Source organism: Procambarus clarkii, chromosome 69 (assembly GCF_040958095.1).
Source record: "Procambarus clarkii isolate CNS0578487 chromosome 69, FALCON_Pclarkii_2.0, whole genome shotgun sequence".
Taxonomy (NCBI): domain Eukaryota; kingdom Metazoa; phylum Arthropoda; class Malacostraca; order Decapoda; family Cambaridae; genus Procambarus; species Procambarus clarkii.
Genome location: NC_091218.1, coordinates 12,798,676 through 12,817,636, shown reverse-complemented (window position 1 = coordinate 12,817,636; position 18,961 = coordinate 12,798,676). Strand labels below are relative to the sequence as shown.

Genomic DNA, 18,961 nt, shown 5'->3' with positions numbered 1-18,961 from the left:
ATGTACTCCTGAACAGAGCATCTGGCACCAGCAAGAATTATAGAAGGCGGAAGGGTCCTACTATCAAAGGTGATTTTCACAACCCGAAAACGCTGATGGCGACGACCACGAGGGGGTCGAGTGAAAGTGTCTGCCTGGAGGACAGAATGGCCTTGGACTTCAAGGATATGTTTAATATCCTCGTGGCAGTCTTTTAGATCCCTAACACCAGTTGCAACATGGTGCGGAAGAACAGTGCCAACACTGGCATTTAACCGAGCATTTTTGGAGACCCTAACAGGGGTCTCCCAAATGCAGGACAATACGGCTAAGCGGGTAGCTGCATCCTGAGAAGGAGCAGCGATGACACGTGTACCGAGACGGGTGGGGTTAAAATCAACAAGGTGTTTATGGAGGGAGAAATCATCAGGAGGTGAAGAATCCAGATGGTTGAGATCAAAGTATTTAGCCCACGTAGCGGGACCAAAGAAGGCGGGGTAAGTATTAGTTTTGGAGGGAATCGTGCGAGTGCGGCCGTGGCAGGGTCGGCACTGAGAACTCCCAGGGATGGGTAAAAGGCGCAGTAGTCACGATGAGAGACGGAGCCGTGTTAGGGAACGAGGTGATCACCACTGGGGGCTTGGGGCTCGACCCTACCACAGAGAAGGGAGGGGAGCGGGGTGGGGGGAAGAGTAGTTTGGTCTGGGCCCAATGTAGCAGGGGCTATAGAGTCCGGTCTTCCACCACAGACCGACTCAGGGGCCTGGTCGCCCACCCCATGAGCCTGGGTAAGAGAGGTCGTGTCGTTGTCCACAAATCATTTATTTTAAAAAGTCTGGGACCTGGAATCAAAGGGATACCACCTACCAAGGCAGCCAGGGAGGCCGAGCGTCTGCCAGTGCAGGAAGGGGTGCGTCGTCCCCCACGGTGCTCCCCCATTTTAACAGGGGAGTCCTACTCTTTCGTCCATTCTCCTATACTGATGCAAAGACCTCATTCATCCCCCTATCGCCCCAGCCTGGACACCCAGCCATCCACTTAGGGTAGTCCCTCACGGGCGACCCCTCCAGCGGACGGTCCGGTGACTCACAAGGACTCCACATGGCGCCCTTCTGCACGTACAACACCTAAAGAGGGGCAGGAGAGGGGAGCGAAGACAACCCTCACCAGTCCCAGGGAGGTGTACATGAGCCCTTCACCACGACAAGGCAACACCACGGTGGTTACATTATGAAGTCGACTGTGATGGGAGCGAGATTGACTGATTGATGAATAGATGATTGATTGATGAAGATTAAGCCACCCAAAAGGTGGCACAGGCATGAATAGCCCGTAAGTGGTGGCGCTTTTGAGCCATTACCAGTATCAAGAGCTGATACTGGAGATCTGTGGAGGTGCGACTGCACCCTGCGTGACGGGAGATGTCTCCCGTGATTGATGAATAGCTTCCCTTGCTCCCACATACGGGCTATTCATGCCCGTGCCACCTCTTGGATGGCTTAATCTTCATCAATCAATCAATCTCGCTCCCATCCCACACATACACAGCCTCGCTCCTGTGCCAGGTAAGTCCACTTCGGGCTCACCATAGCCCGTGCTACTGGGAACTTTTGTTCTGAGTAGCTGAATCTAAAACAAGAACAACGCTCCCATCACAATCGACTTGATAATGCTCCAAGACAGACCAAGATGTCGTCCTTTCTACATCTTCTTCTGTTGTGTGGTTTGGTTATCATAACTGGCTTCGAATATGTCACATATGTACTTATTTATAAGTGAAATAGTGATTATAAGCAATAAGTCATATATGTGCTGTCTTGTGCGAGAGCAAGTTGCAACACTTCAGCCGCGTTATTGTGACTCATTGTCTGCATTAGGCCTTGAAGTGCGTATTTAGGCCATTGACAAGTTAGAATAATTTTTTTTTACGTATTAATTGTTAACCATGCCATATGGGCATAGATGGGTGGCTTGGGTTAGGTTATGTTTGGTTATGTTACGTGGGTGGCTTGGGTTAGGTTATGTTAGGTGGGTGGCTTGGGTTAGGTTATGTTAGGTGGGTGGCTTGGGTTATGTTAGGTTTGGTTATGTTAGGTAGGTGGCTTGGGTTAGGTTATGTTTGGTTATGTTAGGTGGGTGGCTTGGGTTAGGTTAGGTTAGGTGGGTGGCTTGGGTTAGGTTATGTTAGGTGGGTGGCTTGGGTTAGGTTATGTTAGGTGGGTGGCTTGGGTTAGGTTATGTTAGGTGGGTGGCTTGGGTTATGTTAGGTTTGGTTATGTTAGGTAGGTGGCTTGGGTTAGGTTATGTTTGGTTATGTTAGGTGGGTGGCTTGGGTTAGGTTAGGTTAGGTGGGTGGCTTGGGTTAGGTTATGTTAGGTGGGTGGCTTGGGTTAGGTTATGTTAGGTGGGTGGCTTGGGTTCACTGTTGTTGTTGTTGTTAAAGATTAGCCACCCGGAAAAATAAGTCCCAAGTAGCACGGGCTATGGCGATCCCGCAGTTTTGGAGCTATTTGGGTTCACGCGGTTTAGCACACCGATTTGTGTACGTCGTGACAGATCAAGAGAACAACGGGTGGACCTGTCTTAAGCCTCCATATAGACTCTTTGTCTTAGCGGTTATGAAAAGACAGTTGGTTTAACAAGCGCGTCGGTTTTATTCATATAGTGAACATTTGGTTTATAAAGCATATACAAGAACATATAGAACTTAAAACTCTGGGAAACCTGTTTCATGACACTGAATATAATTATGTGGATGGACAAAATCTACCAGATTTCTCTATTTTTTGTTCATAGGCCGTTTAGACTAGGCTACAAGTTCATAGGCCGTTTAGACTAGGCTACACGTTCATAGGCCGTTTAGACTAGGCTACATGTTCATAGGCCGTTTAGACTAGGCTACAAGTTCATAGGCCGTTTAGACTAGGCTACATGTTCATAGGCCGTTTAGACTAGGCTACATGTTCATAGGCCGTTTAGACTAGGCTACATGTTCATAGGCCGTATAGACTAGGCTACATGTTCATAGGCCGTTTAGACTAGGCTACAAGTTCATAGGCCGTTTAGACTAGGCTACATGTTCATAGGCCGTTTAGACTAGGCTACAAGTTCATAGGCCGTTTAGACTAGGCTACACGTTCATAGGCCGTTTAGACTAGGCTACAAGTTCATAGGCCGTTTAGACTAGGCTACACGTTCATAGGCCGTTTAAACTAGGCTACATGTTCATAGGCCGTTTAGACTAGGCTACAAGTTCATAGGCCGTTTAGACTAGGCTACATGTTCATAGGCCGTTTAGACTAGGCTACAAGTTCATAGGCCGTTTAGACTAGGCTACATGTTCATAGGCCGTTTAGACTAGGCTACATGTTCATAGGCCGTTTAGACTAGGCTACAAGTTCATAGGCCGTATAGACTAGGCTACAAGTTCATAGGCCGTTTAAACTAGGCTACAAGTTCATAGGCCGTTTAGACTAGGCTACAAGTTCATAGGCCGTTTAGACTAGGCTACAAGTTCATAGGCCGTTTAGATTATAGCCATCATGAACTTGGGCGGAATAGAGAATCTTCCCTGTTCTTAGCGGCATGAAGTAGTCTACATGTTTCTAAGCAGTACACAGCAGATATTATATTATCATGCAGTATATATATATATATATATATATATATATATATATATATATATATATATATATATATATATATATATATATATATGTCGAACCTAGTAGCCAGAATGCACTTCTCGGCCTACTATGCAAGGCCCGATTTGCCTAATACGCCAAGTTTTAAGGAATTAATTGTTTTTCGACTACCTAACCTAACCTAACTTTTTCGGCTACCTAACCTAACCTAACCTATAAAGATAGGTTAGGTTAGGTTAGGCAGGGTTGGTTAGGTTCGGTCATATATCTTCGTTAATTTTAACTCCAATAAACAAAAATTGACCTCATACATAATGAAATGGGTTGCTTTATCATTTCATAAGAAAAAAATTAGAGAAAATATATTAATTTAGGAAAACTTGGCTTATTAGGCAAATCGGGCCTTGCATAGTAGGCCGAGTACGACGTTCTGGCTACTAGGTATATATATATATATATATATATATATATATATATATATATATATATATATATATATATATATATATATATATATATACTTGTCAGTTTGTAAACCAGTAATTTACGTTAATTGTAGCACATTAATTGAAGCTTGAATTGGCTGTAATTATATATTAACATTTAATTAAATTGATAAAGGGAACGTTCATCTCATATATCCTAATGATTAACATGACAATTTAGCGTGAGATTACAACACTGAGAACAAACACCACTACATATGTGCCTGGATTTACCCGAGGACCACCATCTTCAGTGGCCTCCATGGGGGACTGGAAGTCAGCGGTTTGTCAAACGTCCACCCCCACTGCAGTAGGACAATTAGTACCTGCGTAACGAGCCATCCCACCCCCACCCCCTACAAAAGCACATGCTAGAGCCCAGTGGGCGTATGTTGGGCAAACGACGTTCATTCTACGTCGAATCAACGTCAATAACGTTCTTTTTTTTAACGTTACTCGGATATATTTTGGCCATTGTGTTACAGATTAACAGTCTCCTTCCTGTCTAGCAGACACATATATATGCGCGAGCAATGTTAAATAAAACATATAATCCACGTTAAATCCACGTAAAATCCACGTAGAATCCACGTTAGCCCGCCCGCCCGCCCCAACCTAAGAGGAGCCACCTTACTTCTCCTTGCTGTTACTGAACAACCGGTCCACCCCGATCCTGTTGACATAGAGGGTAAGATAGGGCAGGACACTAGTGTTCATCTTTCCACTAACCCACTCCAGCCTCTGTTGGGTGAAGTCCAGCAGCCGGACCACCATCAAGTCCAGTTGGGTGAGGCCCGCCAACACCGGCGTCGGCCACGGCAGGTTGTGAGCGAAGGTCCACCACCACACCAACACCATCTGTGGGGAATATAGGTCACTGGTTAGTGCTTTGGTACACGGCTTGGGGGATAGGTCACTGGTTAGTGCTTGGGTACACGGCTTGGGAGATAGGTCACTGGTTAGTGCTTGGGTACACGGCTTGGGGGATAGGTCACTGGTTAGTGCTTTGGTACACGGCTTGGGGGATAGGTCACTGGTTAGTGGTTTGGTACACGGCTTGGAGGATAGGTCACTGGTTAGTGGTTTGGTACACGGCTAGGAGGATAGGTCACTGGTTAGTGCTTTGGTACACGGCTTGGGAGATAGGTCACTGGTTAGTGCTTTGGTACACGGCTTGGGGGATAGGTCACTTATTTATTTATTAATTTATTTATTTATTTATGCATATACAAGAATGTACATAAGGAATGTGAGGATACAAATATGGTAATTACAGTCTTGTAAAGCCACTAGCACGCGCAGCGTTTCGGGCAGGTCCTTAATCTAAGAAAATTTTAAGGAGGTAAATACTTGCAAAATTTATAGATAAAAAATGATAACAGATTACATGGAATGAAAAAAAAGATGAGAGAAAATTATAGGTACAGTATATTAAAGCACATAGGTAGCTATGATTGATTGCAATGACAGCTTAAAATGGTAGTTGACAACAAATTGGTAGGCACAATACTGCAGAAACAATATAAGATTGATTGCAATGACAGCTTGAATGGTAGTTGACAAAAATTGGTAGTCACAATACAGCATATGGCTAGCACATAAAAGAAGACAGCAATGAACACAATGATAAGGTTGTTTGATATTACATAAAAATTAGGAGATTGGGTAACACTAGGTACAGAGCAAATTTAAAACTCAGTGTAGGAAACTAAATAGATGAAGTTAGGTACTTTTTGGTTTTGCTTTTAAATAAGGCAAAAGTTTTACAGTTTTTCAATTCACTAGGGAGTGAGTTCCATAGACTAGGTCCCTTAATTTGCATAGAGTGTTTACACAGATTAAGTTTGACCCTGGGGATATCAAAGAGATATTTATTTCAGGTGTGGTGATAATGGGTCCTATTACACCTGTCCAGGGAGAGTTTCAGAGCATGGTTTGCATTTAAGAACAGGGTTTTGTAAATGTAGTTGACACAAGAGAATGTGTGGAGGGAGTTAATATTTAGCAAGTTTAGAGATTTAAACAAGGGAGCTGAGTGTTGTCTGAAAGCAGAGTTAGTTATTATTCTGATAGCAGATTTTTGCTGTGTGATGATGGGCTTAAGGTGGTTTGCAGTGGTAGACCCCCATGCACAGATACCATAATTAAGATAGGGGTAGATTAGTGCATAATATAGTGAGAGGAGAGCAGAGTTAGGAACATAATATCTGATTTTGGAGAGTATACCAACTGTCTTAGAGACTTTCTTAGTTATGTGTTGAATGTGGGTGCTGAAGTTGAGTCTCTTGTCTAGGAATAGGCCAAGAAACTTGCCATCATTTTTATTACTGATGTTAATGTTGTCTATCTGTAGCTGAATTGCATTTGATGATTTGCTTCCAAATAAGATGTAGTAAGTCTTTTCGATGTTTAATGTTAGTTTGTTCGTTGACATCCATAAGTGGACTTTTTTTAATTCATTATTCACAACATTATTTAGTGTATGTGGGTTGAGGTTTGAGTAGATAAGGGTAGTATCGTCAGCAAACAATATAGGTTTGAGAATATTAGAGACATTAGGCAGATCGTTTATATATATAAGAAATAGAAGAGGTCCTAAGATGCTGCCCTGTGGCACTCCAACGGTAATTGGTAGAGTGGAAGAAGTTGTATCATTGATGGTTACATATTGGTGTCTGTCACTAAGATAGGATCGGATGTAGTCAAGGGCAAGGCCTCGGATTCCATAATGCTGGAGTTTAAGTAAGAGGTAGTTGTGATTAACAGTATCAAAGGCTTTTCTTAGGTCAATGAAGAGTCCAATCGGAAACTCATTTTTGTCAAGGGCTGAGTAGATAATGTCAAGGAGACTAATGATTGCATCATTGGTACTCTTTTGGGACCGGAAGCCAAACTGGCAGGGGCTGAGTATGTCGAATTTTACGAGGTAGGAATAGAGCTGTTTGTAAATAATTTTTTCAAATATTTTTGATAGAATGGGTAGATTTGATATTGGTCTATAATTGTTTATGTCCGCCGGATTGCCTCCTTTATGGACAGGCGTTACTCTTGCTTTTTTGAGGATATCAGGGAAGGTGTGACACTCTATAGATTTGTTGAACAGTAGTGCTATGGGTGGGGCAAGGGCATGGGAGGCTCTCTTATACACAATGGACGGAATTTCACTGGTGTTCCCTGCCTTGGTTTTTAGAGAGTGTATGATGGACACAACATCTGCCGGGCTGATTGGTGAAAGGAGAAGAGAGTTTGGATAGCTGCCTGAGAGATATGTGTTAATATGTGTCTGAGTCTGTGGGATTTTACTGGCAAGATTAGCACCAACCGATGAAAAGAAACTATTAAGTTCATTTGCCATTTCTAAATCAGTTGACGGTATATCCCCATCCTTGTAGAGTTTTATTTGGTTATGTGAGTGTTGTTTAGTTCCTAGGATACTAGAGATAGTTTTCCAAGTGTTTTTCATGTTGCCTTTTGCTTCATTGAATCTATTCACATAATATGCAAGGTTAGTGTCACTGGTTAGTGGTTTGGTACACGGCTTGGGAGATAGGTCACTGGTTAGTGCTTTGGTACACGGCTTGGGGGATAGGTCACTGGTTAGTGCTTTGGTACACGGCTTGGGGGATAGGTCACTGGTTAGTGCTTTGGTACACGGCTTGGGGGATAGGTCACTGGTTAGTGCTTTGGTACACGGCTTGGGGGATAGATCACTGGTTAGTGCTTTGGTACACGGCTTGGGGGATAGATCACTGGTTAGTGCTTTGGTACACGGCTTGGGAGATAGGTCACTGGTTAGTGCTTTGGTACACGGCTTCAATGTTTGCAACACTGCTTAATTATTTTGGGTTAAACAAAATTGGAAAATTTGGTTAGGTTAGCTTAACCTATTTTGTCAAATTAACCAATTTGGGTTAAACCAAACTGGAAAATTTGATTTACACCAAAACCAAATTGTCCAATTTGTTTTACATAACACAGACAAAGGTTCAACAAATAGATAATCAGTTATAATTGATACAATTTTGGTTTAATACAATTCGTTCTCTTGGATTTTATAATATATAAAAGTACATATTATCATTGAAGATCATTAATGATGCATGAGAAATGTCTGTGGGATTACTCCACATACTCAACATACATACATATAATTCAACATACTCTGCCCCTGTCAGCTTGGGTTCTGCTCCCAAAAGAGTACCAATGATGCATTTATTAGTCTGCTTGACTTAATCTACTCAGCCCTCGACAAAAATGAGTTTCCGATTGGACTTTTCATTGGCCTAAGAAAAGCTTTTGATACTGTTAATCACAACTACCTCTTACTTAAACTCCGCCATTATGGAGTCCGTGGCCTGGCCCTGGACTATATCCGATCCTATCTTAGTGACAGACACCAATATGTAGCCATCAATGATATAACCTCTCCCACTCTACCACTAACTGAGGGAGTGCCACAGGGCAGCATCCTAGGACACGCAGAGATCACACTAACGTGATGCATCAAATGAACAAATCCACAAGGGCCGTGACGAGGATTCGAACCTGCGTCCGGGAGTGTAATGATGAAACGGCGAAGAGGGAGAACGGCCTATTGACATAGCTCGGGTGCAGGGGGGAGTTGTGTAAAATCCTGGTTTGTGCCTCGGAGAGGCTACGGGATCCAGTAAGTTCAGTAGAACTTCGGTTTCAACTCTTTTACCCTGTCGTAGCTCAGTCGATTAAGGCAGTGTCTGGGATGCTCCCGGACGCAGGTTCGAATCCTCGTCACGGCCCTTGTGGATTTGTTCATTTGAGCATCCTAGAACCTCTCCTATTTCTTATATACATCAATGATCTACCTAATGTCTAAAAATAATGTAGATGTAACATTCTTACATCTATATTATTTGCTGGTGATACTACCCTTATCTACTCAGACCCCAACCCACACACACTAAATAATGTTGTAAACAATGAACTAAATAAAGTCCACTTATGGATTTCAACCAACAAACTCACACTAAACATAAGAAAGACCTACCACATCTTTTTGGAAGCAAATCAACAAATGCAATTCAGCTTCAGATAGACAATGTTAACATCAACAATAAAAATGATGGAAAGTTCTTTGGCCTATCGACTCAACTTCAGCACCCACATACAACACATAACTAAGAAAGCCTCAAAAACGGTTGGTATACTCTCTATAATCAGATATTATGTTCCAAACTCTGCTCTCCTCTCACTATACTATGCGCTAATCTATCCCTATCTTACATATGGTATCTGTGCATGGGGTTCAACCTCTGCAAACTACCTTTAAGTCCATCATCACCCAGCAAAAATCTGCTATCAGAACAATAACAAACTCTGCTTTCAGACAACACTCAGCCCTCTTGTTTAAATCCCTAAACATGCTAAACATAATCTCACTCCACACATTCTCTTATGCCAATTACATTTACAAAACCCTGTTCTTAAGTGTAAACCATGTTCTGAAACTCTTCCTGGACAGATGTAATTGGACCCATTATCACCACACCAGAAATAAATATATCTTTGATATCCTCAGAGTCAAACTTAATCTGTGTAAACACTCTATGCAAATAAAGAGACCTAGTCTATGGAACTCACTCCCTTATGAATTGAAAAGCTGTCAAATGTTTGCATTATTCAAAAATAAAACCAAAAAGTACCTAATTTCATCTTCATAGTTTCCTACATAGTGCTTGAAACTCGCACTGTATCTAGCGCTACCCAATTCCCCAAAATATGTACCTATGCCATACAACTTTACCATTGTAATCATTGCTGTTATCTTATATCATGTTATACACATTCTTTGCTACATTATATCTTGCAACAATCCTCAAATTATGATAAACTGTACCTGTGGATAACCCTTAAATTCACTTTAATGTATCTACCTTTTTTGTCAAATTTCTTATACAATTTTTTTATATACTTTCTTACAATGCATTTTTATACCTTCTTACAATCTAATTTTGTACTTTCTTACAATGTACCTATAAACATTTTTAATTTTGCTAGAAATTACCCACTTAAAATTACTGTATATGTTAGATTAAGAATCTGCCCGAAACGCTAAGCATGCTAGTGGCTTTACAAGAATGTCAAACATCAAGTCTCTGTACTCTAATAAACCCAATGTACCTTCTTTTTTTTTTTTTTGAGATATATACAAGAGTTGTTACATTCTTGTAGAGCCACTAGTACGCGTAGCGTTTCGGGCAAGTCCTTAATCCTATGGTCCCTGGAATACGATCCCCTGCCGCGAAGAATCGTTTTTTTCATCCAAGTACACATTTTACTGTTGCGTTAAACAGAGGCTACAGTTAAGGAATTGCGCCCAGTAAATCCTCCCCGGCCAGGATACGAACCCATGACATAGCGCTCGCGGAACGCCAGGCGAGTGTCATACCACTACACCACGGAGACTGTGATATAATAGACTGTGACTGTGATATCTTGTATATAAATAAATAATAAATCAATCAATTATTACCTCATAGAAGACGACGACCCAGCCCACAATGGCGGCCTGTTTGAGCGCCAGATATCTGGGCTTGCCTACATTGTAGGCTTCCTTCACCAGGGTCTGTGACGCCACCCACTTCACAGTGCGCAGGTCGGCCAGGGCCAGCGTCTGCGCCTTCTGCTGCGCTCCCTGAGGCCTCGTGTGTGCGTCTCCCATGGTCTCTTGAATCCTGTAACGAGCAAGGGGAGAAATTGAAGGTTATGTGTGCCGAATATACATAATTCATTTTATCATGGACAGGCAGTATAAGGTATGTATACAGGTATGTATAATTATAGCCAGGTACAGTGGTACCCTGTCTATAATTATAGCCAGGTACAGTGGTACCCTGTCTATAATTATAGCCAGGTACAGTGGTACCCTGTCTATAATTATAGCCAGGTACAGTGGTACCCTGTCTATAATTATAGCCAGGTACAGTGGTACCCTGTCTATAATTATAGCCAGGTACAGTGGTACCCTGTCTATAATTATAGCCAGGTACAGTGGTACCCTGTCTATAATTATAGCCAGGTACAGTGGTACCCTGTCTGTATAATTATAGCCAGGTACAGTGGTACCCTGTCTGTATAATTATAGCCAGGTACAGTGGTACCCTGTCAGTATAATTATAGCCATGTACAGTGGTACCCTGTCTATAATTATAGCCAGGTACAGTGGTACCCTGTCTATAATTAGAGCCAGGTACAGTGGTACCCTGTCTATAATTATAGCCAGGTACAGTGGTACCCTGTCAGTATAATTATAGCCAAATACAGTGGTACCCTGTCAGTATAATTATAGCCAGGTACAGTGGTACCCTGTCTGTATAATTATAGCCAGGTACAGTGGTACCCTGTCTGTATAATTATAGCCAGGTACAGTGGTACCCTGTCAGTATAATTATAGCCAGGTACAGTGGTACCCTGTCAGTATAATTATAGCCAGGTACAGTGGTACCCTGTCAGTATAATTATAGCCAGGTACAGTGGTACCCTGTCTATAATTATAGCCAGGTACAGTGGTACCCTGTCAGTATAATTATAGCCAGGTACAGTGGTACCCTGTCTGTATAATTATAGCCAGGTACAGTGGTACCCTGTCTGTATAATTATAGCCAGGTACAGTGGTACCCTGTCAGTATAATTATAGCCAGGTACAGTGGTACCCTGTCTGTATAATTATAGCCAGGAACAGTGGTACCCTGTCAGTATAATTATAGCCAGGTACAGTGGTACCCTGTCTATAATTATAGCCAGGTACAGTGGTACCTTGTCTATAATTATAGCCAGGTACAGTGGTACCCTGTCTATAATTATAGCCAGGTACAGTGGTACCGTGTCTATAATTAGAGCCAGGTACAGTGGTACCCTGTCTATAATTATAGCCAGGTACAGTGGTACCCTGTCAGTATAATTATAGCCAGGTACAGTGGTACCCTGTCTGTATAATTATAGCCAGGTATAGTGGTACCCTGTCTATAATTATAGCCAGGTACAGTGGTACCCTGTCTGTATAATTATAGCCAGGAACAGTGGTACCCTGTCAGTATAATTATAGCCAGGTACAGTGATACCCTGTCAGTATAATTATAGCCAGGTACAGTGGTACCCTGTCTGTATAATTATAGCCAGGTACAGTGGTACCCTGTCAGTATAATTATAGCCAGGTACAGTGGTACCCTGTCAGTATAATTATAGCCAGGAACAGTGGTACCCTGTCTATAATTATAGCCAGGTACAGTGGTACCCTGTCAGTATAATTATAGCCAGGTTCAGTGGTACCCTGTCAGTATAATTATAGCCAGGTACAGTGGTACCCTGTCAGTATAATTATAGCCAGGTACAGTGGTACCCTGTCAGTATAATTATAGCCAGGTACAGTGGTACCCTGTCAGTATAATTATAGCCAGGTACAGTGGTACCCTGTCAGTATAATTATAGCCAGGTACAGTGGTACCCTGTCAGTATAATTATAGCCAGGTACAGTGGTACCCTGTCAGTATAATTATAGCCAGGTACAGTGGTACCCTGTCTGTATAATTATAGCCAGGTACAGTGGTACCCTGTCAGTATAATTATAGCCAGGTACAGTGGTACCCTGTCAGTATAATTATAGCCAAGTACAGCGATGGCGCATAGCAATAATTTCCAGGTAGAGCATTTACCTTATCAGTATAACGGCTAAATCTCTATAATGCGTTGTTGTGGAACTGATAACGGCCCGTTATCTCCTGTACACACATGACTGCGATCGCTTGCTATCTGGTTACAACTCAGTTTCCCTCTGAGAGCTGGGCAAGAGTTCGAGCCAGATCTTAGTATTACGTCTAAGGCGAGTTTTTCCTTAAGATAAAGGCATGAACCTATTCTTATCCGGGGGCCCAGATTCCCGAAGCAGTTACGCAAGCACTCACGAACCTGTCCATCTTTTCTCAATCTTTGGCGGCTTTGTTTACAATTATTAAACAGTTAATGAGCTCCGAAGCACCAGGAGGCTGTTTATAACAATAACAACAGTTGATTGGCAAGTTTTCATGCTTGTAAACTGTTTCATAAATGTAACTAAAGCCGTCAAAGATTGAGGAAAGATGTACAGGTTCGTAGGTGCTTGCGTAACTGCTTCGTGATAGGCTAGAGACTCTAGCCTATTGAATCCGATGCTAATTTGTCCAAGAATTAGTGTGAACAGAGTCGCTTAAGCACCTTTGGAAGCTGTTCCAGAGACAGGGCCAGGTGTGTGACAAGGCCGGGTGTGTGACAAGGCCGGGTGTGTGACAAGGTCAGGTATGTAACAGGGTCAGGTGTGTGACAAGGCCAGGTGTGTGACAAGGCCGGGTGTGTGACAAGGCCGTGTGTGTGACAAGGTCAGGTATGTAACAGGGTCAGGTGTGTGACAAGGCCAGGTGTGTGACAAGGCCGGGTGTGTGACAAGGTCAGGTGTGTGACAAGGTCAGGTGTGTGACAAGACCAGGTGAGTGACAAGACCAGGTGTGTGATAAGACCAGGTGTGACAAGACCAGGTGTGACAAGACCGTGTGTGACAAGGTCAGGTGTGACAAGACCAGGTGTGTGACAAGGTCAGGTGTGTGACAAGACCAGGTGTGTGACAAGACCAGGTGTGTGACAAGGCCAGGTGTGTGACAAGGCCGGGTGTGTGACAAGACCAGGTGTGTGACAAGGTCAGGTGTGTGACAAGGTCAGGTGTGTGACAAGGTCAGATGTGTGACAAGGCCGGGTGTGTGACAAGGTCAGGTGTGTGACAAGGCCAGGTGTGTGACAAGACCAGGTGTGTGACAAGGCCAGGTGTGACAAGGCCAGGTGTGTGACAAGGCCAGGTGTGTGACAAGACCATGTGTGACAAGGCCAGGTGTGTGACAAGGCCGGGTGTGTGACAAGGTCACACTCAGCTGGTGTCAGGTCCCTAGCAACACACTCAGCTGGTGTCAGGTCTCTAGCAACACACCCAGCTGGTGTCAGGCCCCTAGCAACACACCCAGCTGGTGTCAGGCCCCTAGCAACACACCCAGCTGGTGTCAGGCCCCTAGCAACACACTCAGCTGGTGTCAGGCCCCTAGCAACACACTCAGCTGGTGTCAGGCCCCTAGCAACACACCCAGCTGGTGTCAGGCACCTAGCAACACACTCAGCTGGTGTCAGGCCCCTAGCAACACACCCAGCTGGTGTCAGACCCCTAGCAACACACTCAGCTAGTGTCAGGGTCCCTAGCAACACACCCAGCTGGTGTCAGGCCCCTAGCAACACACCCAGCTGGTGTCAGGCCCCTAGCAACACACTCAGCAGGTGTCAGGCCCCTAGCAACACACTCAGCTAGTGTCAGACCCCTAGCAACACACTCAGCTGGTGTCAGGCCCCTAGCAACACACTCAGCTGGTGTCAGGTCCCTAGCAACACACTCAGCTGGTGTCAGGCCCCTAGCAACACACCCAGCTGGTGTCAGGCCCCTAGCAACACACCCAGCTGGTGTCAGGCACCTAGCAACACACTCAGCTGGCAACACAAGTGTCTCTTCCTCACTATCAGTCTCAGACTGTTGTGATCATTATCACTTTAATGACAATGGTAATTATCAATTGATTGTTAACTGTTGACCTGCATGATCCACTTCAGGTTACATATGAAAGTGTTTAACCAGGAAGACAAATGTTGCAGTGCAAGAAGTATGCACTGCAACCACTACTACATACTTCGGTATGTTGCAGTGCAACATACCGAAGACCAGCTGGGCCGGGATGCACAGGCATCTTACTCAACCTCTTACGAAACCTGTGCATCTAGGAGTCACAAGCAGCGGGAGAATATTTTGTTGACCTGGTACAGGACTGGTATCTCCCACAGCATGTGGTAGAGACCACATGTGGTAGAGCCCACATGTGGTAGAGCCCACATGTGGTAGAGCCCCACACGTGGTAACAGCATGTGGTAGAGCCCCACACGTGGTAACAGCATGTGGTAGAGCCCCACACGTGGTAACAGCATGTGGTAGAGCCCCACACGTGGTAACAGCATGTGGTAGAGCCCCACACGTGGTAACAGCATGTGGTAGAGCCCCACACGTGGTAACAGCATGTGGTAGAGCCCCACATGTGGTAGAGCCCCACATGTGGTAGAGCCCCACATGTGGTAGAGCCCCACATGTAGTAACAGTATGTGGTAGAGTCCACATGTGGTAGAGCCCCACACGTGGTAACAGCATGTGGTAGAGCCCCACACGTGGTAACAGCATGTGGTAGAGCCCCACATGTGGTAACAGCATGTGGTAGAGCCCCACATGTGGTAACAGTATGTGGTAGAGTCCACATGTGGTAGAGCCCCACACGTGGTAACAGCATGTGGTAACAGCACGTGGTAGAGCCCACATGTGGTAGAGACCACATGTGGTAGAGCCCCACACGTGGTAACAGCATGTGGTAGAGACCACATGTGGTAACTGCACTTGGTAGAGCCCCACGCATGGTAACAGTATGTGATAGAGCCCACACGTGCATGGTAACAACATTCTAGACCTTGTGCCAACATCTGTAGTGGGCTAGACTGAGCAAGACAGGTGTTGGAGAAGCGCGCCGCTTAACGGTTCCTTCACTATCCTAAGACAGGATACAATTACACAAATCCAGTGTAATAATCTAAGATGAGGTCTGATAAACACCTTTTGTGTGCCCTCTGTAATGCTTTTTGCGCTACCGCTCACAGGATGAGTATGGGGTGCACAATAAACTAGCCGGCTCCGGCGGCAACAGTCAAACAAAACCGAGATCCAGGACGATAACTATCCAGACTGCCCTCGACGAGGCTATCGTCGAACGAGAGAGGAATTGCAAAACGCCTGAATATGGACAAAGAAAATTCATTTTGGTGTTGTGCATTTTGGTGGTTTAAGAGAGCTGTCGCACGAGGATGTGATCTCATTATTGTCACCTCGCTCGAGATAATCATTCCTAAACACACAAGTCTTTATGAATACACTAATTGCTTCACCTTTCTTCATATATAGTTGCCCCTCGGGTAAATGTCGTCCACTTTAAGACCTGTGGACAGCAAGTGCACACGTAAGTGTTCATCACTATAGAACAAGTCAAGATACGATCCCTCAGTAACAGTTAACTTACACAGTGTGGCAGGAGGTGCAGTATGGAGGAGCTACTGACAGTTGGCGGGCGCGCGCTACACTGGCCTGGGCGAGGCGCGGGAAGACCTTATGGCGGCGGCGGGGCGGGAAACCTTTGGACCCGCGCACTACCCGCTCACTACCACACTCTGGGTATTAGGCCATACCCGCGGTGGTCCGGTACCCAGTGATCCACCTCACTCTTCCTGACCCCTACACACGTTTCTGTCATATGCCTGTTTGGGATGGGAGCAGTGTACTTTCTTCTTAATAACTAACATAGTTGAGAATAACTTTCATGTTTTACTGCAATAGTTATTGTGCTCGCTGGGAGAACACCTGTTAGGCCTTTCAAGATTATCCTAGACCAACTACTTACCTTCTGCAGAATGCGATCCACAACAGTTGCCTGATTCCCGGGAACCTATTTAACTTCTATAGGGAAACTTAGGCTATAAGTCGATGTCCAAACACGTCAGAAAATAAAGAAACGGCGACGTTTCGGTCCGTCCTGGACCATTATCACTACTTGATAATGGTCCAAGACGGACCAAAACGTCGTCGTTTTGTTCATTTTCTGACGTGTGGTTTGGTCACAATATCTTCAGCCCCGTTATTGTGACTCATAGTCTGCAGACGCATCATTGGTAACGATCAAATGACCAAATTCTCGTCCTGATGATTCATTGAGCTTAAATGGGTCATTTAGTTAGTTTAGTTCATTTATTATGCACCCCATACCCATCTTGTGGGCAGTAGTGGAACGGGTTACAGAGGCACATAATGGGCTCAGGGACTGAACCCCACAATTCATTTAGCTAAGCAAGTTACAATCTTGATGAGTTAGTCACAAAATTCAGTATAAGTCGTCACATCAACAATGGGTTCGAGATCGACCACAAGTACAGGTTCTAAATTAAGCAACTGACATATGTGGAGAGCTAGTGTCACAATTGGGTCATTGTGATGGCGGCTTAGACGATCCTCCTGCGGTCTATAGTCATTAATTGTTCCCAACGCTAAAATGACGCCCTTCTTGCATACACCTTCAAGAAAAGTCTTGCAGTCTCCGTGGTGTAGTGGTAAGACACTCGCCTGGCGTTCCGCGAGCGCTATGTCATGGATTCGTATCCTGGCCGGGGAGGATTTACTGGGCGCAATTCCTTAACTGTAGCCTCTGTTTAACGCAACAGTAAAATGTGTACTTGGATGAAAAAACGATTCTTCGCGGCAGGGGATCGTATTCCAGGGACCATAGGATTAAGGACTTGCCCGAAACGCTACGCGTACTAGTGGCTCTACAAGAATGTAACAACTCTTGTATATATCTCAAAAAAAAAAAAAATAAAAGGTAGTTTAGCCTAATATTTTGTGTTTACTATTTTAAACCCGGGCAAAATTTAGTCTGTACTGTACGGAATGGTTTTGATGTTTGGGTTAAAAGTTATCGACCTCTGGAGGGTGTTATTTAATTACCTGAAAACCACTAATACTCAAGTGGCAGCGTCAAGGACAGGATGCCGGCGCTTTGTCAAAGGTCCCCCCCCCCCTTTGCCCTGATTACTTTTTTCAAACTGGATTTTGATATTTAACAGTTTAGGCATTTGCGATTTCGGCGGGTAGGCGGTTCCATGGGTTTATAACCCTATGGGTGAAAAAGCATCTCCTGTTCTCAGTCCAACATTGTGGCGTGTTGAGCTTGAAACCATTGCTCCTTGTTTGTGTTACATCTCAAAAAAAATAAAAAATAAAAATATTTATTCAGGTAGAAGTACATATATAGAAGATGAGTTACAAACATAATGTTGAATTTATAGATAGAGGATACAATACAGTATCATACAATAGTACATACAATACCCGAACACCCGTTTGAGAGTCTCCAACTATTTACAGAGTTTCCTGCTTTAACTGCAGCTCCGGTTTCTTGTCCCTGCTGGTCTACTGATCCACCTGTGAAGTAAGTGAAGCTGTCGGATGCCAAGTTTGCTTCTATATGCATCTGTGCAATGTTACGTAGCAGATGAGGATTTGTCTGGTTCTTTTTTCCTTCAAGAACCATAGTCTTAAAGTCTGCTGGCTAAAGCTACTAATACGCACAGCGTTTCGGGCAAGGTGTGGGGAAAAAACACTTAGGCTAAAGCTTGATACTAGTAGAGATTAGAGTATAAATTGTCTTGAAAAAGGAAAAGAAAAGGGGGGCGGGGGAACGTGGCAGAAATCAGCAATTATACAAGTTGGTCAACAAACAGTATTGTTTGAAAATAGCAAGACATGGGTTGACATTTAGGGGGTAAGGTAGGTTACATGGAGTTTATTAGGTAGTATACTTAGTTTTCCTCTTAAACTGGTTGAGAGAGGTACAGCCTTTGACGTGATTGGGAAGGTCATTCCCCATTCTGGGTCCCTTGATATTGTAGAGCATTTCTAGTTTGGTTAAGGCTCACTCTTGGAATATCAAATAGGTATTTGTTTCTGGTGTGGTGCTCATGGGTTCTGTTACAACCTTCTAGGAAGCGTTTAAGGTCAGGATTGACATTACAGTTCAGAGTTTTAAATATACAGAGTACACTTGAGAGGATGTGCAGTGACTTAATATCTAACATATTCAAAGATTTAAGTAAGGGCACCGAGTGTTGTCTGGGGCCAGAGTGTGTTATTGATCTAATGGCAGAATTGTGTTGAGTAATTAGAGGAGTAATGAG

At 44.0% G+C, this 18,961-nt stretch overlaps 1 protein-coding gene across 1 annotated transcript in view; it reads right to left on the bottom strand.

The window, feature by feature from the left end:
• Positions 1 to 16,440, bottom strand: part of LOC123772230 (uncharacterized) — a 48,133-nt gene extending 31,693 nt beyond the window's left edge. Inside the window, exons 1-3 of the mRNA XM_069311041.1 lie at positions 16,258 to 16,440; positions 10,617 to 10,818; positions 4,838 to 4,966 (exon numbers count right to left, since the gene is read on the bottom strand). Of these exons, the coding sequence (XP_069167142.1) occupies positions 4,838 to 4,966; positions 10,617 to 10,805 (318 nt within the window). The 5' untranslated portion in view covers positions 10,806 to 10,818; positions 16,258 to 16,440. The remainder of the gene's footprint in view (positions 1 to 4,837; positions 4,967 to 10,616; positions 10,819 to 16,257) is intronic.
• Positions 16,441 to 18,961: the final 2,521 nt, after the last annotated feature.